Source organism: Spermophilus citellus, assembly GCF_964194105.1.
Source record: "Spermophilus citellus genome assembly, chromosome: 4".
NCBI lineage: Eukaryota > Metazoa > Chordata > Mammalia > Rodentia > Sciuridae > Spermophilus > Spermophilus citellus.
In genome coordinates this window covers 225,469,077-225,489,398 of record NC_138185.1, presented here as the reverse complement: position 1 = coordinate 225,489,398, position 20,322 = coordinate 225,469,077, and the positions used below count along the sequence as shown (strand labels likewise).

Genomic DNA, 20,322 nt, shown 5'->3' with positions numbered 1-20,322 from the left:
GTCACATTTATTTACATATCACTTATGGCAGCTTTCATTTGATAGCAATAGAGGCAGAGACTGTATGTCTCACGAAACCTAAAATATTTACTCTGACTCCTTATAGTTTACTAACCTTGGCCTAAAGGGGGAAAACAACAACAACAAGAAATTCTCTTCAAATTTTAGCATACAATACCCTAAAGAAGATCTTCTCTGATTAGTCTGGCATGAGTCACATGAATACCCACCATGGGAAAAAGGCAGCTGACCAGCTGGTCCTGGGTGACATATCCACCTCTGTGGCACCTGCTCTAGAATCTCCTGCTCAGAGTGGAGATGGAGCAGAGATTCACAGGGAATGGGGTTCAGGGAGAGGGCAGTCAGACACAAGGACTGTCCACTAAAGGGACAATGACTCTTGTCCGATATTAATGTTGTAAACATACTTGAATACTAAACTGAAGTTTTGAGGAATGAAGGAGAAACCGCTGATATGGAATTCTCAAGAAGTGAGTTTTCAAGATTGCCACATGTAGATCATCAAGGGGGAGGTTTTGAAACCTGTCCACACCCTGGAATAAAAGGTGAGGTGGAAGACAGAGGAAGTGGTCCTGCTAGCGGGCACAGAGCATGGGTGTTCTTACCTACAACTTGACTGAGGAAGTTTCCAAGGGATTTCTCAGAGAACAAAAGACTATTCACAATTGGACCTATAAGGACCCCCATAAATACTCACTCCCCAAAGTGACACATTTGGGCTGGGGGGTGTGGCTTAGTGGTAGAGCACTTGTCTAGCATGTGTAAGGCCCTGGGTTCAATAACCACCACGGGCGGGGCGGGGGGGGGGGGACCACTGGGGGGGAAAAGTGACACATCTGTTTGGGTTAAAGGGATTCAGGAGAAGCCCACTAATGCCCCCAGAAGAGGGTCAGCTTCATTCTCTGCTAAAGTCCAGAGATAGAACCATAGTTCTTCCCAAACTTCCCCATTCCCTCTCCCTGACAGTTTCAGACCAGCAGGAGCCCGTTGAGCATACCTGAGACTGGGGGAAACAAAAACAAGGAGGGTGCCAGGCACTGTGTCCTCTTGCCATTGCTCATCTTAGGCTCTAAGGGGCCCAAGGATAGAGCTAAAGTCAAATAAACTTCAGAGGCTTAACTCTAGGACTGAACATTCTAATTTCTGAACAAAGTCATTGATTGTGGCTTGAAGTGACTAGGCTGTGTGTACATTCTGGAGTGCTGAGGATAGGCTAGCTTAGTCCTGGGGTTGGTGTTTTGATTGCAAAGATCAGAAATTCACTAGAGCCAGCTCAAATAAAAGTTTATTGTTAAACATACAGCAGACCCTCATGGGTGCCTGAGAACACAACAGCTGGGCTTCCCTGGTCAGGGGACCAAGAGCCAGCAATCTCCAAAGGTGGTCGACCACTACTCTGACCTCCAATACCCGATTATTTTGTTCTGCATTTAACCAATCAAGGTTATATAAAGATGCATTCACAGTGACATACATTGATCTTAGGAGGGCAGCTGGTTCATACGCTCGCGCGTGTAACCCAAATCCGGTCAGGGCACGTTCCCAGCAGTCCGGAAGGCTCCCTGGCCCCTCCACGCAATACCGCTCCTAAACGGAGGCCGTTATTCGACATCTTCTCCATAGGGTCCCCTGGCTGCCGGCTCACCTGCCCGCCGCACGGCCGCGGTGGCCTCCGCAGCTCCAGAATGTCCCCTCCCTGACCCACAGTTCGTTCGGGTGGACCTCCCTTAACCCCCTCCCGCAACAACAATCGGCCTCAGTAAAGTGGTGACGGCCTGAAAACAAGAACCTGCTTCCTTCCAGAATGTCATACTAGGAGTCTAGGGAGTGGAACCCGAAATGGCCACCGCGGACGTCGCGAATTTCAGGGGCGGGCGCCCGCAGGCCGCGCCTCTCGGGCAGCCCCACCGCCGCCGACCGGGCCAGAGCTAGGCCGCTCCGGAGCGACCCGCAGAGGCCACCATACTGCACCTGCTGGGGTCCGTGAAGCCCGCCCAGCCTAGTGAGGCAGCAAGAGGCCCCAAAGCTTTGCCCCGGCCCAGGCCCCGCCCCCGCCGGGCAAGCCGGGGACCCTCGGCCGCGGGAAGCGCGCACGCGCAGCGCGGCCCCCGCCCCTCCTGGGAGCTTCTGCGCACGCGCCGGGCCTCAATCTCGGCGGCGCACTCAGTGCCCCACCCCCGGCCCGGCTCCTACGGCGAGCCGCGAGGCCCGATCCGCCGGGAGTCGCCGCGGGGCGAGGGCGGGGCAGCGCGCTGAGGTCAGCGCGGCGGCGGCCGGCCCCGCAGTGGTTGGCTGCGCCGCGCTGGCCGCACCCTGGTTGGCTGCGGGCCGCGGGCTGGGCGGCCGGCCGGGCTGGGGTCGGGGCTCGGGCGCCAGCCGGGCTTGCGCAGCGCTCGGCTCCGCAGCGCTCCAGGTCGGCGGCGGCCCGCTGGAGGGCGCGGCCGGGCGCTGAGGGCGGGGACGGCGGGCGGGCTGAGGGGAGGAGACCGGCTCATGGACCCGTGGGGCCCGGCGCCCCAGACTCCGCGCCGCCGGGACGGAGCCCAAGATGTCGGCCTAGGCCGGGACGCACCGACGCGGACGGGGCGGCGACCGGGCGCCGCTGCTGCCGGGGCTCGCGGCCGGGCCCCCCAGGGCTGGCCCTGACGTCGGGCCGCGCGGGCGGCCGAGGCCGGCGTGTGGGGAGCGGGCCGCGCGGAACCATGTCGGCCAAGGTGCGGCTCAAGAAGCTGGAGCAGCTGCTCCTGGACGGGCCCTGGCGCAACGAGAGCGCCCTGAGCGTGGAGACGCTGCTCGACGTGCTCGTGTGCCTCTACACCGAGTGCAGTCACTCGGCGCTGCGCCGCGACAAGTACGTGGCCGAGTTCCTCGAGTGGGGTGAGTGACCTCGGCCCGTCGCCCTCCGCGCCCCCTCGCCCTGCGCTTCGGGCCACATCCCCGCTCCACCCCCACCCCGCCGGGCCATCGCCCTGGCGGCTTCCGAGACCCACCCTCCGGGTCTGGAGATCATTTCCTGCTGCGCTCCCCGGGACATCCGCCCCGCCCCCGCCCCGCACCTCGCCCGCGGGTCCCACTCAGCGGCCGCGCTCTGCGGGATGTGAGGGCAGCAGCTTGTGCCTTTTGTACCTCGGCGCCTGTCCCCCACGCCCCGCCCGAGCATCCCCCGGGAGATGGCCCCTCCCAAGTGACAGCTTGCTCACATCCCCTTGGTATCCAAATCCTGAACACCCACTTTCCTGTAGCACCGCAAGGGAATTTTAAGGTTAAAAGCTTTAAATACGCCAGCAAAGAATAAATGAATTATTTTCATCCTTCATTGTGCCAGACCCTTGTGATGTTTGGGTAGGTGGGACTGTTACTTAAAAACTTCTGTTCACCTGATCTTTGCATGTTGTCTTTAGTTCATTCAGAGATCTTTAATGCTGTAATCATCAGTTAGCTAACTTATTATGCTTTATTAGGACAAAAAATTTGGTTAAGCCATTAAGTAAGGTTAGAATCCACAGACAGGTAAAAATGTAAGGTGCATCATCTCCTGAACACCTTCACCCCTGCAAGACCCTCAGATTTCTCATCTACTACAACCGAATAGGAGGAAGCAAGGCTTTGGTCCAGGCCAAACCCTGTGAAAATTTTACCCTTGTGTCCTTTGTGTCATCAGGCTACTGGGACTATGCAGTTTGAACCAGTAATTTCTAATCTTTGGGACTGCTGATAAAGCCAATATTTACATGAGGAAACAAATGAATGTGTTCCACACTGAGGCCTCCACTCTGCCACAGTGGTGACTGGAATTTGGAATTTTGTTTACAAAGTACAATTTAAGTTGCAATATGTAGAGGGTTTCTGTTGATTGCTCTTCAGTGAGATGTTACTTTATGCCTGTGAGAATAGCAGGAGGAGGCCTGAGCCCCAGGACAGCTTTTGGTGCTTTGTTGCATGGGGCCACCATTCTTGGTTACATAGAGGATCTGTCAGTTCAGAGTTCTGCTTTCCAGGGGTCCTTTATCTGTGACATAATTAACTTCACAGTTGCTTTGAAAGTGAGGTCTTAAAACCATAGCCTCTTTTTTTTTTTTTTTTTTTTTTAAGAGAGAGAGGGGGGAGAGAGAGAATTTTTTTTTTTTAATATTTATTTTTTAGTTCTCGGTGGACACAACATCTTTGTTGGTATGTGGTGCTGAGGATCGAACCCGGGCCGCACGCATGCCAGGCGAGCGCGCTACTGCTTGAGCCACATCCCCAGCCCAAAACCATAGCCTCTTTAATACTGTGTTTGCCTTTCCTTTCTTAGTATTGGATCTTGAAATCTGTGAGATTTCACAGCCAGGCTCAGCTGAGTGCACAGAGGTGGGTAAAACTCTACTTAGGGGAGGAAGCAGAGGAAGGTGGATTTAGGTAGTGAGGTGTGATCCAGCTGACCTCTGACCTGGAACCTGGGTGAGGCCTGGAGACTGAGCACTCTTACCACTAGGATACTCTGGGCTTCACTGGAGGATTTCTTGGCATGCAGAGAAGTCAGATTTTATAATCTGAACTTTCTAATTAAACAGAAGCTGTGACCTATATCATAGACATATTTTCAAAATTATATTCTGGAATTGAAAATCACAACAAATAAATCACATTTTTTAAAGAACTCTGTTTAACAGAGTAAGCTCTAAACTTCAAAGCATAGGGGCTAGGGCTGTGTAGTTCAGTGGTAGAGCTCTTGTCTTGCATGCGTGAGGCACTAGGTTAGATCCCCAGCATCACAGAAACATAAACAGATAAAATAAAGGTGTAAAAAATACAATAGCATTATTAAAAAAAGGTTAAGAATAAATTACAGAGCAGACAGAATGGACTTAAATATAATGACATTTAATTAATTAATTAATTAATTATGGAGGGGGGTACCAGGGATTGAAATAAGGGGCACTCGACCACTGAGCCACATCCCAGCCCTATTTTGCATTTTATTTAAAGATAGGATCTCACTGAGTTGCTTAGCACCTCACTTTTGCAGGTTGGCTTTGAACTCCTGTCTCAGCCTCCGGAGCCTCTGGGATTACAGGCGATTAGGTGGCATTTTAATGAATATTAACATATTTTAGAAGTACTATACACATTTGTGTATACACTGGTGTAACACCACAGTGGTGTATTACTGGTTAAGATAGGTGGGCAGTCATTGGTGTACTTGTAACTGCCTAGTTGTTCTTTATGAAAACAAAGAATGGCCTTTTTAATAAAACTGTTTGTAGAGCATGGCTAGGTACCCTAACTCCAAAGGAGTGACTTTTGCTTAGGAAGCTATCCTGAGTCTGGATTTCCTGGAGTCGGAGTCAGGCTCTCTCCACCTTTCAAATCCTGCCAGATAGCTAATGATAGTTACGTAGAATTCTTAAAATTTAGAGATGAAAACAGCCAATTCAGCCTAGATTTTAAGATTTATCAGGATTTCTTTGAGGTAATATGGAAAATGTAAGTAATAAGTTTTTTTTTTTTTTTTTTTTACTTTTTGGGACGAGGGATTGAAACCAGGGGTATTTAACCACTGAGCTACATCCCCAGCATTCCCCGCCCCATCACTTTTTAAAAAAATATTTTGACATAGGGCCTCATGAAGTTGCTATGGCTGGCCTTGGATTTGTGATCCTCCTGCCTTAGCCTCCCTAGCCTTTGGGATTAAGGTATATGCCACCACATCCAGTAAGTTTTTAAGTCTTAAAAGAAGATTATTCTGGGGCTGGAGTTGTAACTCAGTGGTAGAACACTTGCCTAGCATGTGTGAGGCACTGGGTTCGATCCTCACCACTATGTAAAAATAAATAAAATAAAGGTATTCTGTCCATGTACAACTAAAAATATATTTTTACATAAAAAAAGAGATTATTCTGGCTCCTATTTTCTTATTGCCACAGTGGCTGCACGGGACAAATCATCTAGCTTTCATTGTAGAGTTTTGTCTTTAATTTTCCTTTGATTGTGTTTATGGCTTGATTGGTTTCCTTTATGAAGTTCTGGACCTTAATTAAAAGTTGGAAATACCCTGCTTTGCGTGAGTCTTTCTTTAAGCTATTTTTTTAAATGTAAATGATTCCATTTGAAGTAAGCACATGAAACACTTTAAAATTTCCACTAGTAAATAGCAACAAATATAAGCAACCAAATGTGCTTTCATCTTTGTTATATGTCTTTTCATGTGTTAAGTGTTTTTTTCACAGCTTGAGTATTATAAATGGTGTCACATTTAGATGGAGCTGATGTTTGAAATCCCAGCCTTTTGGCGCTGGACAGATCACAGTGGTCCTTGCTGTGGCTCCTGTGTGGCCTTCAGACTTGGAGGCAGTCCTGAGTGGTGTGGATATGCATCATGGAGCATGCCTTCCCAGTGCCCAGTCCTGGGGCCTCTTCTCTGCCATGTGCTTCCTCTTAATGAGTAGAATTGATGTTGCCAGCCTTGTGGTTAACTTCCTCATTTGTGGTTCTTCTTATCTTGAATGTGACAGCACCTTCTGAGTTCTTCATGAATGTAACTGTGTGGAGCTCTCTGTATGGAGATGCCCAGCCCTCCATATGTGTGGGTGGGACTACCAGGTTTAATGAGAAAGGCTTAACTGGTGGTGCCAAGCATCTCATTGTCCATTTTAAGCTTAATGGTTTCTTTGGATAAAATTTCTTGTAACAGGTTATATTTTAAAAAAAATAGATTTAGGAGCTGGAGCTGCGTGTGCTGGTGCATTCCGGTAATCTGGGCAACTCCTGAGGCTAAGGCAGGAGGATCTCAAGTTTAAGGCCAGCCTCAGCAACTTAATAAGACCCTATCTCAAAAAAGAGAAGAAGGCTGGGGATGTATTTCAATGGTAAAGCATCCTTGTGTTCAATTCCTAGCAGTGGGAAAAAATATATAAAACTTTAAAAAAAATGGATTTAGGAAATGGGGTCCTGGGTGAGTATTGCATGATACCCTCTAATCCCAAGTTAGGGATTGAACTCAGGGCCTCTGCATGCTAGGCAAAGAGCTCTACCACTGAGTACACACCCCAGCCCAAAAAGGTCTTTTGATAAAATCCAAATTATAGGGAAATGTTGGGGTTTCATGATAAAAATTAGGTTAACATAATTTAGATTGTATAAATAGCTCTTTGAAATGCATATTGATATTGACTGCATGGCTTGAGATAGGACAGTTAAAGCCATTAAAAATCGACAAGCCAGTCTTTTTCTCTCCTCAAATATCTTCATGGCTAGTTGGGCTTTAAGGTGAATAGCAGTGTCTGTGTTACATCTCTAAATAAACAGAATTGGAGTTGAAGGGATCGTTCTTACTTCAGGACACCACTGTGTGGGCTGCCTGAAGGAGTACACACTGCAGTGAATCACTCTCCAGGCTGAGGACTCCAGTGTGAGTTAAAGAACTCAAAGTGCCACAGGATTGGCAGGCAGCTCCTCTCTGGCCCCATGCCTTGGCCCTTCCTCCTGTCTGTGCCAGATGCCCTGAAGTCTCCTGTCCGTGCTGTGACATCAGTGATGTGGGATCAGCAGGCAAGAGGGTGGGACTGTTAACTCCAAACCATACTGAATCCACTAGGAGAAGATTAAATGTGTTTCTTGGTAAAGAGGCAGAAAGTATTTGTTAAGACTGATAAAGTAAAAGACTTGTTGGATGAAACAAAAAACAGTTTTCACTTTTTGTAATCAAAAAGTTTGGCATTGTGGCACATGCTTGTAATCCTAGCAACTCAGGAGTTTTGGAAGTTCAAGGCCATCCTGGGCAATTTAGTGAGACTCTGTCTCAAAATAAAAAATAAAAATGGCCGGGGATGCAGCTCAGTTTAAAATCCTCTGGGTTCAATCCCCTGTACCAAAAAGGAGAAAAAGGAAAAAGGAAGAAATTTGGAATGAATAAAAAAGCAAGCACAAACAAACAAACACCTAGCCAGGCCGGTGGTTCACATCTGTAATTCCAGCAACTCAGGAGGCTAAATAAACCAGGAGGATCTCAAGTTCTAGGCCAGCCCAGGGAACTTACTTAGACCCTGTGCAGTAAATTGCCACATATAGTATTTTGAAGCCTTTATTTGGATTTTTAAATCTACCAGAAAAACTATTTTTTGTTTGTTTGTTTTTTTGGTTTGCAAACAACATTAATACTGCCTATGAGGTAAAAGGTCATCTGGTCATCCTCCCCAGTTTGATTTTAGATGATGTGTGGGGAATTAGGTTTATTTGGTTAGTTTTATTGATTGGTAATCAACTGTGGCAACAAAATTATTTTTAGATTAAACTTTTCCAAAAAGATTGATTATATGATAGGAAACTTTGGATTTTTTTGTTATTCTTAGGAATACATGAGGAATTTAAAGAGAAATTTGAATTGAATCTTATTAATTCAGATTCTGTCCTTTGATTGGAATCTTTTTAGAGAACATGTGAAACAACTTCTAAGGTCATTCTTTACTTTATTAAGGCAGTGATTTCTGGCCTCAGTCATGGATTGGAAAACAGGAATTTTGGGAACTCATGTGGTCTGCGCTGTCCTTATTCTCCTGTGGTTACACCTGTTCCTGAACGTTTTCCTAATTACTTCTGAGGAAGCAGCCCTAGATCTCAAGTGATTTTAGCCTTTTCTTTCTATTCCCATTAGCAATGGCCTACCTGAGGCTCTTAAGTCCTCAACCTAAGTGAATCCTTCTCCCCAGGAAGTTCTAGAAGCCTTTCCAGCTCAGCATCCCACCCTGCTCTTTTTTTTTTTTAATATTTTTTAGTTGTCGATGGATCTTTATTTTATTTATTTATATGTGGTGCTGAGGATTGAACCCAATGCCTCCCATATGCTAGGCAAGTGCTTTTCCACTGAGCTACAACCCCAGCCCCCTGCTCTTCATTTTATCACTCTCCTTTTCAAGAACTTCTACAGTGGTGGCTTCGTATTCTGTTGCCTTTGAAAAAAATCAGGTCTGAATCCACAGTAGAATGTTTGAATTTAAAATCCACCTAAAAAGACACATGTAATCTTAACTTCAGAAGTGAAGGTAGGGCTGAGGTTGTAGCTCAGTGGTATAGAGCCCTTGCTTAGCATGTGTGAGGTTCAGTTCTCAGCACTGCATATAAATAAAAAGAAAATAAAGGTTTCTCTCTCTCTATATATATATATAGAGAGAGAGAGAGAGAGAGAGAGAGAAACCTTTATATATATATATATATATATATATATATATATATATATATATATATATATATATATTTATGGTACTGGGAATTGAACTCAGGGGCACTTGACCACTGAGCCATTATCCCCAGCCCTATTTTGTATTTTATATAGAGATGGGTCTCACTGAGTTGTTTAGTGCCTCACTATTGCTGAGGCTGGCTTTGAACTGGATCCTCCTGCCTCAGCCTCCCTAGCTGCTGGGATTACAGGTGTGTGCCACTGCGCCCGGCCAATAACTAAAAGAATAATAAAAAAAAAAAAAAAAAAAGAAAAAAGAAGCGAAGGTTAGCTAGGCATGGTGACGCACATTTATAATCCCAGCAGTTCTAGGCCAGCCTGGGCAATTTGGTGAGCCCCTGCCTCAAAATAAAAACTAAAAAGGGCCAGGATGCAACTAAGTGGTAAAGTGAAGTTCAAGATCCCCCATCCCCACCCCAGTTCAATCCCCTGTATCAAAAAACCCCCAAAGGATGTGAAGAAGTGGGAGGTGCATGTGGGTGTCATGGAGTTGAGGGTAGTGGGGGAGGGAGCAGGATGCTGTTTACCACTGGGAACCAAATGTATAAACTGTACCTGGAAATAAGATAGAGCTGAATCTGTTCAATGCAAAGCCTTTGGTCTATAGGAAGAAATCACCAACTGGAAAGAAGGAATGGGACAAGAAACATTCTTGCCACCCATCATATTCTGAAAAAGTTAATATCAGAAGTGAAATTCAAAGGCACATGGACCTCCCTTAACAGAACACCCACGACCACATTTTTAAGATGTTTGTATGTCACCTTTGTTGTGAAAAAGGGAGTTGAAATAATTGAATTTCTTTGTCATTTTGTTTGAAAGTTTACATCAGTGGTCTGAATTTGTTATTGAATTTGACATAACTATTTATATTGGTTTGTCATTATTGAAAAATATATTGATTTTATGATTTATGAGAATGCAGCAATTCTTAAAAATCTGGCAGCTGGCACAGTGGTACACACATATAATCTCAACAATTTGGGAGGCTGAGGCAGGAGGATCAACAGTTTAAAGCCAGTCTCAGCAAGTTTGAAAGACCCTAAGCAATTTAGCAAGATCCCAGTAAAAATAAAAAGGGCTGGGGATGTTAAGTATCCCTGGATTCAATCTTGCTAACAAAGAAAAATGAAAAAATTAATTTTGCAGTTCTGTTGCACGTGGATTTTTTTTAATACCAAAGTATTTGAATCATATTGTTGAAGAGTCTTTATGTATATCAACAATTGCTTTCTGGTATACATTTAAAATTAATCAGGGAAGCAGGCAGGGTATAATCCCAGCAGTTGTAGGTCATCCTATAATCCCAGCAACTGGGAAGGCTGAGGCAGGAGGATTGCAAGTTCAAAGCCAGCCTCAGTAATTTAGTCCCTAAGCAATTTAGTGCCACCCTGTCTCAAAACAGCACAAAAAAAATGCAATGGAATATAGCTCCTGAGTTCAATCCTTGGTACTAGGAAACAAAGGGGAAACTGTCAAGAGAACATTGCTTTCAAATCTGTAGAAAATAATTATCTAGCTGCAAATTGGAAAGTTCTGGGAAAGCCCAATTTCCAATTTCACCAGTTAGTTAAGGTGTGGGGGACAGTATTTGTATTATGAATGATGTTTGAAATATTCCTCAAAACATCAGGCTTTGCCAGGTGTGTTGGCACAGCCTATAATCCTAGTGGCTTGGGAGGCTTGAGGCAGGAGGGTCACAAGTTCAAAGACAGCCTCAGCAACTTATCGAGGCCCTAAGCAACTTGACGAGACCCTGTCTCTAAATAAAATATATATTAAAAAAGGGCTTGTAATGTGGTTCAGTGGTTGAGTGCCCGTGGGTTCAATCCCTGGTATCACACACACACACACAAAAAAAGGCATCATCTTGGTTCATGTAACCAAAGTAATAAGCCTGGATGTTTCCTCCTACAAATATTTCATTATTTTAAAAATTGGACTATGAAGTTTAGATAATCCTTGTGAAACAATATGAATAAAAACTGGAGATGTCTATCCGCAATACAAGAGAAATTAAATTGAATTATACAACTAATTTTAGTAGAAAATAGGTTTCTCTGCTTTTTGCAATTACCACATGATTTCTTAAAATTTTTTTTTTTTGGTAATAGCAATATGGAGAACAATTCATGTCCATTTTGTCTCTTTACAGTGTATAATTTAGTGGGTTTTAGTATATTCATAGATGTAGAGCCATCCCCCTTGACTAATTCCAAAATATTTTCACTACCTCAAAAAGAAACCCTGTACCCTTTAGCTCCCAACTCCCCTATCTCTAAGCAACAACTAATCTTCCATTATCTATTTGCCTGTTCTGGACATTTCCTATAAAAGGAGTTCCGTCATGTGTGGCCTCTTGTGCCTGCCTGGCTGCTTCCACTCAGCGTGGTGTTGTCTGGCTTGACCCTGTTGTTGCTTGCATCAGTACTTCATTCCTCTTTGTTGCTGAGTGATGTTCTGTGGTATGGGGGAATCCACATTTGGTTCGTTCATTTGTCAGCTGATGGACATTTGGGTTGTGTCTGTCTTTTGGCTGTTGTAACATTGCTGTCAAAATTCATGTAAGAATTTCATGTGGACATAGGCTTTTGGTTCTCTTGGGTGTGTCCTGGGAGTAGAATTGCTAGTCATGCAGTGGCTCTGTGCTTAGCATTTTGAGGAAATGCCAGATCATTTTCCATAGCAGTTATGCCATCCTATAACAGCACATGAGGGTCCCAGTTCTCCTGATGCTCTCACTTATTGTTATCTGACTTTTTAATTCTAGCCATCCTGGTGGGTATGAAGTGACTTCTCCTTATGGGTTTTTTGTTTTGTTTTGTTTTGTTTGTATAGGGATTGAACTCAGGGGCACTCGACCACTGAGACACATCCCCAGCTCTATTTTATATTTTACTTAAAGAGACAGGGTCTCACGGTTGCTTACCGCCTCGCCATTGCTGAGGCTGGCTTTGAACTTGTGCTCCTCCTGTATCAGCCTCCTGAGCTGCTGGGATTACAGTTGTGCGCCGCTGCGCCCAGCTCATTATGGTTTTGATTTGCTTTTCTCTAGTGGATAATGATGTTGAACATCTTTTTCTCCATTTATTGGTCATTTGGATTTTTGGAAATATGTATTCAAATTCTTTGCCCGCCCCACCCTCACCTTTCACCCTAACCCCCCCCCTTTTTAAAAAATTTATTTTCAATTTATTTTTTAATTGGTTGTTCAAAACATTACAAAGCTCTTGACATATCATATTTCATACATTTGATTCAAGTGGGTTATGAACTCCCATTTTTACCCCGAATACAGATTGCAGAATCTCATCGGTTACACATCCACGTTTTTACATACTGCCATACTAGTGTATGTTGTATTCTGCTGCCCTTCCTATCCTCTACTATCCCCCCTCCCCTCCCCTCCCATCTTCTCTCTCTACCCCATCTACTGTAATTCATTTCTCTCTCTCTTGCTCTTTTTTCCCTTTCCCCTCACTTCCTCTTATATGTAATTTTGTATAACAGTGAGGGTCTCCTTCCATTTCCATGCAATTTCCCTTCTCTCTCCCTTTCCCTCCCACCTCTCGTCCCTGTTTAATGGTGATCTTCTTCTCATGCTCGTCCTCCCTGTTCTGTTCTTAGTTGCCCTCCTTATATCAAAGAAGACATTTGGCATTTGTTTTTTAGGGATTGGCTGACTTCACTTAGCATAATCTGCTCTACTGCCATCCATTTCCCTGCAAATGCCATGATTTTGTCATTTTTTTAGTGCTGAGTAATACTCCATTGTGTATAAATGCCACATTTTTTTTCTTATCCATTCATCTATTGAAGGGCATCTAGGTTGGTTCCACAGTCTAGCTAATGTGAATTGTGCTGCTATGAACATCGATGTAGTTGTATCTCTATAATATGCTCTTTTAAGGTCTTTGGAGAATAGACCGAGAAGGGGGATAGCTTGGTCAAATGGTGGTTCCGTTCCCAGCTTTTTGAGGTATCTCCAAACTGCTTTCCAAATTGGCGGCACCAATTTGCAGTCCCACCAGCAATGTACAAGTGTACCCTTTTCTCCACATCCTCGCCAGCACTTGTTGTTTGACTTCATAGTGGCTGCCAATCTTACTGGCATGAGATGGTATCTTAGGGTGGTTTGTATTTCTATGATTTCTATGACTGCTAGAGATGGTGAGCATTTTTTTGGTGTACTTGTTGATTGTATGTCCTCCTCTGAGAAGTGTCTGTTCAGGTCCTTGGCCCATTTGTTGATTGGGTTGTTTGTTTTCTTATTGTTTAATTTTTTGAGTTCTTTGTATACTCTGGATATTAGGGCTCTATCTGAAGTGTGAGGTGTAAAAATTTGTTCCCAGGATGTAGGCTCCCTATTTACCTCTCTTATTGTTTCTCTTGCTGAGAAAAAACTTTTTAGTTTGAGTAAGTCCCATTTGTTGATTCTTGTTTTTAACTCTTGTGCTATGGGTGTCCTATTAAGGAATTTGGAGCCCGACCCTACAATATGTAGATTAGAGCCAACTTTTTCTTCTATCAGATGCAGAGTCTCTGTTTTGATATCAAGCTCCTTGATCCATTTTTGAGTTAAGTTTTGTGCATGGCGAGAGAAAGGGATTCATATTCATTTTGTTGCATATGGATTTCCAGTTTTCCCAGCACCATTTGTTGAAGATGCTATCCTTCCTCCATTGCATGCTTTTAGCACCTTTGTCAAATATAAGATAGTTGTAGTTTTGTGGATTGGTCTCTGTGTCCTCTATTCTGTACCATTGGTCCACCCGCCTGTTTTGGTACCAGTACCATGCTGTTTTTGTTACTATTGCTCTGTAGTATAGTTTGAAGTCTGGTATCGCTATACCGCCTGTTTCACACTTCCTGCTTAGCATTGTTTTTGCTATTCTGGGTCTTTTATTTTTCCAGATGAATTTCATGATTGCTTTCTCTATTTCTACAAGAAATGCCATTGGGATTTTGATTGGCATTGCATTAAACCTATAGAGAACTTTTGGTAATATCGCCATTTTGATGATGTTAGTTCTGCCTATCCATGAACAGGGTATATTTTTCCATCTTCTAAGATCTTCTTCAATTTCTCTCTTTAGGGTTCTGTAGTTTTCATTGTATAAGTCTTTTACCTCTTTTGTTAGGTTGCTTCCCAAGTATTTTATTTTTTTTTGACAGTGCTGGGGATTGAACCCAGGGACTTGTGTGTATGAGGCAAACACTCTACCAACTGAGCTATATCCCCAACCCCTTTGCTCACTTTTAAATTAAATTTTTTGGGGGCGGCACTGGAGATGTTTTTAGTTATAGGTGATATTCTTGAGTATTGCTAGGTCCACAGTTGATCCAATTTTTTTTCCCTGAGGTGTTGGGGATGGAACCCAGGGCCTCCTGTATGCTTGGCAAGTGCTCTACCATTGAGCTATACCCAGCCCTTTTTAAATTCTGTTTTGAGACAGGGCCTTGCTAAAGTTGCCCAGGCTGGCCTGGAACTTGAATGCTTCTATATCAGCCTCTCAAGTAGGATTAAAAATTTTTTTAATTGTTTTTGAGACAGAAGGTCACTATGTTGTCAAGCCTCATCTCCAGCTCTTGGGCTCAAGGGATCCTCCTGCCTCAGCCTCCCAAGTAGCTGGGAGTACGGGTGTGCAGAATTTTATAATTTTTCTTCTCCAGCATCATTTTGATAAAAAAAAAAAAAAAATGGTAGCTCCACCACTGTTGAGAGCCACAACCAAGTCAGGATGGCACCTGGCATTTTGCCTGAAGGAGTGATTGAGGGGTAGCGCCAGCGAGCCATTAGGATGATGATGGTTAAATTAAGCTGTGTATAATTATTGGGATGATGGCTGATTGCTGTAACTGGATGATGCTGGATTGGGGCAGGCTGTGTATTCAGTTGTGTATATGGACCTCTGCTGTCAGGCAATAGGGCGCCTCCTGCTACCTTGGGTGCCCACTACTTTTGCGTTCTCGCGGAGTTCCCGTTGAGTTCCTGTGGAGTTCTCTCGCAGTTCCCGTTGAGTTCATGTGGGTTCTGGAATAAAGTTAGTTCCTGCTTGAATCTACAAGTGGCTCTTGACCTCCCAGTTATTTGTGCCCAGCCAGACTGCGGCACACCACTGAGCTACCAAAAAGGATTATTTTCAGGAAATCCCAGACATCTGTCATCTCATTTATAACTATTTCAGTATATACTCCAGGAAGATGAAAAAATGATTTTGATTTAAAAATGATGCTGGAGAAGAAAAATTATAAAATTCATTTAATACTAAGGAAAAAAGCAAAAACCCATACTGATTTGAGTTAGATTCCACTTCACACCCCACCCATGCTCCTATGGTTTATTTTTTCCCTGCTGTATTAGTTCTTGTTGATTGTATGCAATGACGCTTAAAGTATTAAATTTATAATCTTATGAGAAATAATTCTCAGTAAAATGAACTTTACTTTTTTTTAAGAGAGAGGAGAGAGAGAGAGAGAATTTTTTTAATATTTATTTTTCAGTTTTCAGTGGACACAACATCTTTATTTTATTTTTATGTGGTGCCGAGGATCGAAGCCAGCACCCCGCGCATGTCAGGCAAGCGCGTTACCGTCTGAGCCACATCCCCAGCCTGAACTTTACATGTTTTTTAAAGTAAAATTTGTTGTGGGGGATTATGAATGTAGTTTCTCAGTTTTCCTGAATTGTCCTTCACTGCATTTGAAGGGGAGCCTGTGGCAAAAATCCAGGAGTACCAATTAAAAAAAAAAAAAGGTTCAGCAGTAAGACTACAGACCTTTGGGACTTAAGTCCAGAGTGTGGTCGGGCCATTGTTGACCAGGTCCTAAGGTGTAGATAGTTTAAGCTGGATACAGAAGCCATTAGTCATGGCAGCTTTGCAGAGGTTGCACAGAAGTTTTTACCAGGTCATAAAACTTTTATGACCCAGAAGGAATGCCAGCAATAAACAAACAAACTCCCAGCAAATACACTGGGCATGAAGCTGATTTTCTGCTGTGATAATGCTTCGGTGAGGGCCGTGTGGCTCTCAACAAGAGCTTTCCCTCATCTGGAATCCAGCCTTCCTGTTTTGAGCACTTGAAAAAGGAAACTCATTGTTCAATATTTTTTTTTTCTTTGGTTCTGGCAATTATACTCAGGGCCAGGGGCATCTACCACTGAACTGTATCCCATCCCCTTTTATTTTGAGACAGGGTCTCGCTTAGTTGCTCAGAACCTTGCTAAGCTGCTGAGTCTGCCTTGAACTTGTAATCCTCCTGCCTCAGACTCCGGGTTGCTAGGATTACAGGTGTGCACCATTGCACCTGGCTTCACTATTCAGGTTTTTTAATTATTATTATTCATTTTTTTTTTTGGTTGTAGATGGACATACTACCTTTATTTATTTTTATGTGGTGCTGAGGCTCGAACCCAGTGCCTTACACATGCAAGGCATGTGCTCTACCATTGAGCCACAGCCCCAGCCCACTATGCAGCCTTTTAATCTTTTTGTGTGTGTGTGCTGGGGATTGAACCAAGGGCCTTGTTCATGAAAGGCAAGCACTCTAGCAAATGAGCTATATCCTCAGCCCTTATAATCATTTTTAATAAAAGTGGTAATAATAGGTAATATTCTCTATTCAAATTTAAATAATTTGTTATGGAAAATTTTAAACACATTAAAAAGTGGATACTGTAGGATAATTGTTGAAACTGAACCCCCAGTTTCAACAATTTTTAACTCATGATCCCTTGTATTTCATTTTAATCCCCCCATTTCCAAAGAGAATTGTTTTGTTTGTTTGCAGTGTTGGGTTGAATGAACCCAAGGCCTCAACCATTCTAGGCAAATGTTCCACCACTGAGCTACCAAAAAGGATTATTTTCAGGAAATCCCAGACATCTGTCATCTCATTTGTAACTATTTCAATGTATACTCCAGGAAGATGAAACTTTTTAAAAAATCATAGCCATCATAATATTATGACATTGAAATAACCAATTCCTTAGTATCATTCAATATTTGTTTGTTGTTTGAATTTCCTTCTATTAAAGTCGATCTGTTCTGTAGGAGCCAAACAGAGTCTGCACTTGGCATCTGGATTGTGTGCCTCTCACATTTCCTTTACTCCCCTTTGCTGCTTTTTCACCTGTTTGCAATTTTTTAAGGAATGCAGATCATTTGTCTTGTCTTGCTCACATTGTAACTGCTAGTGTTTTCTGAGCTGGACAGACTGGGCCTTTGACAAGTCATTTCTGTACTATTGGCCTAGTATACCTTGTGGGATATTTAGGATTAAGTTGAATTAAAAGAGGCAGGGTAGATTCTCTATGAGTACCTGTGGGGCTCCAGAGCCTGAATGGTGTCTGTTTGGGTCCTTTGGGACTGAGGGTTGGGTAAATCTGTTATCACCTCTCTTCTGGCTCCTGTGTTGGGTCAGGGCTCCTGAGCTTAACCATGGAGCCACCTCCTCCTTGGCCCACACATCCAACTGGCATTTTTTTTTTTTTAATGGTCCTGGGATTTGAACCCAGAGTTTTGAGCATGCTGGCAAGCACTCTACCACTGAGCCACCCCACCTACCCTTGCAATGAATCTGAAGGGTAGATTCATGTTGGTTGAACCTGGAGAAGGACCAGTGTGGTATGCACGTAGGGACATTCTGTACAGTACGGGGATTGTAATCAAGGTACACTTGTACTAGAAGTCTTATTTTTCTTGAAGCCTTTGTTTAAAAAGTAGCACTTTTGACAGCTCTTTTTGGTGTTTAGAAGCAAATGCAGTCTTCATAAAGAGCCTTATCACATTATCACAGCAGAAAATCAGCTTCATGTTCTTTCCTTTTCCTCAAGCCACATGTGGCTCATTCTGCTTTTGCTCTTAGTTGCATTGTATATGGGGAGCCCGCTCCTTTTCTGATTGTTTTCCCCATTGTGTTGTCTAGGAGTGTCTCCTCACCCTGTGGTATGTATCCTCGGTATAGGGCACTGGGGCAATGGACGCTGGGCCCTCAGGGTGTCCAAACAGGTCCTCCATCTTCTGGAGAGGCCTGTGAGCTACAGGGAATAGAAATAAAAAGCCACCCACCCAGGGTTCAGCATGCTTCTCTCACTAGGGGAATAAAAAGGTGGCCTCCCTCAGATGACATTTGACTGAGTTAGTGGATGAAGGGCAGGCGTAGAGCAGGCTGCAGGGTCCACCACTGGAGAGTGGTGCATGGTGGTGGGGATTCTGGTTGGGTTCCAGGGACCTGAGCATGGGAAGGGTAAGAGGTGAGAGCATGTCTCAGAAGGCATGGACAGGGCCAGGCGTGGGCAGCATGCCTGTAATCCCAGCAGCTCAGGAGGCTGAGGCAGAAGGATCATGAATTCAAAGCCAGCCTCAGCAAAAATGAGGTGCTAAGCAACTCAGTGAGACCCCTGTCTATAAATAAAATTCAAAATGGGGCTGGGGATGTGGCTCAGTGGTCTAGTACCCCTGTGTTCAATCCCTGATCCACCCCCCACAAAAAAAAAAAAAAAAAAAAAGACATGGAGAAGACCCAGGAAATAGAAGGAGGGGCAGACAGCTGGGCTCTATGCCTTGCTCCAGATTCCGTTAGACCAGGCTTTTCTGAAAGGGTCTAGTACTGGGAAAGGAGCATGCACTATGCATTATTCTGCAGAACTTCAGAAAAATCCCACAGCCAGTTCTGTGTCCTCCAAGGTATGTTCCTGGAGTTGCTTCCCTCTCTCCATCTCTAGACCATGTATCCCAGTCTGGCTCCCCAGATACCTCCCCTTGTCTAGCTGGGACCTTCCAAGGCAGGCATACCCCACAGGACACCTGGAGACGTGTACTCAGGTATCTTGCTCTGAGTGGTATCACTCTGCCTCTTGGAATTTTGGAGAACTGTATGTGCAATGTGGAGGTCTGAGATCTTGGCTGGGTCAGCTCATTGGTGCCAGGTAAACCCAGGGTGTATTGGAGGAACCAGTGGACAGGCCCTAGAGGGGTGGGATGGGAACTGCCTGCAGAGCCTTTCCTCTTCTTCCAGCCCTCAGTCTCTTGGTGTTGGCCAGGTGCTCACTGATAGGGTGTTAGGGCAGCATGCTGGGATCCTCCTGTCTCATGGAGTCATCACAGACACTGAAGAGTGTTTGGCAGGCCTTTATTCTATAGCATGTTCAGCTTTGTGAGACTATCCCAAGGGACAGTCCTCTAGGGTTTGCATCTGTGGGGATGGGAGGAGATTGTAGCCAGGTGGATGTGGGACTGCCAACTGCATTGGGGGATGATTGGCCAAACCTTATCCCCTTTCTTTTTTTTTTTTTTTTTTTTTAAAGAGAGAGAGAATTTTATTTTTAATATTTATTTTTTAGTTCTCGGCGGACACAACATCTTTGTTGGTATGTGGTGCTGAGGATCGAACCCGGGCCGCACGCATGCCAGGCGAGCGCGCTACCAGTTGAGCCACATCCCCAGCCCACCTCATCCCCTTTCTGAGGCAGCAGAGGGGACTTGGGTAATGAGAGAAACGTGTGTAGTACTGTCTAGTCCTGGCTGTAGCAGCACTGCTGCTACCCTGTGGACACTGGGAGACATCACGCTCCAGCAGCCTGGTCTGTGGCATGTGTCTTAGAAACTTCCTGGCTCTGCAGGTTGTGTATACAATATAATAGCTGTTCCTTGGAGACTCTTTGAGGTCCACATTAGCAAGGACTTAGCTATTTAAATGTGCTCTTGAACTTTGTGGTTTTTATTTGAACTTAAGGAACAAATTGATACTCATCTGTGTGTGTGAGCTCATGTACATCCAGCTCTGATGTTTTTCCTTGCTGGCTCTTCGAGAGGTTAGAGGTCTACAGGCAAATGAGGCCATGCAGATGCTGTGCTCCTGAAGGCCCCACCCCAAGCTGCTTCCTGCTGGGCACCTGGGGAAGGACCAGTGTGGTATGCACGTAGGGACATAATGTACAGTACCAGGATTGTAATCAAGGTACACTTGTACTAGAAGTCTTATTTTTCTTGAAGCCTTTGTTTAAGGAGTAGCACTTTTGATAGCTCTTTTTGGTGTCAAAAAAAAAATGCAGTCTTCATAAAGCTAGATGTCCTTTTAAA

General features: G+C 44.3%; 1 protein-coding gene across 2 annotated transcripts in view; it reads left to right on the top strand.

The window, feature by feature from the left end:
* Positions 1 to 2,315: 2,315 nt before the first annotated feature.
* Positions 2,316 to 20,322, top strand: part of CDC42BPB (CDC42 binding protein kinase beta) — a 92,099-nt gene continuing 74,092 nt past the window's right edge. Inside the window, exon 1 of one of the 2 annotated variants that reach the window (XR_014021423.1) lies at positions 2,316 to 2,898. Coding sequence is in view for 1 of the 2 variants with exons in the window: in XM_081289645.1 (XP_081145771.1) it covers positions 2,724 to 2,898 (175 nt within the window). In the remaining variant the exon portion in view is untranslated. The remainder of the gene's footprint in view (positions 2,899 to 20,322) is intronic. The other variant, XM_081289645.1, reaches the window with a different exon arrangement.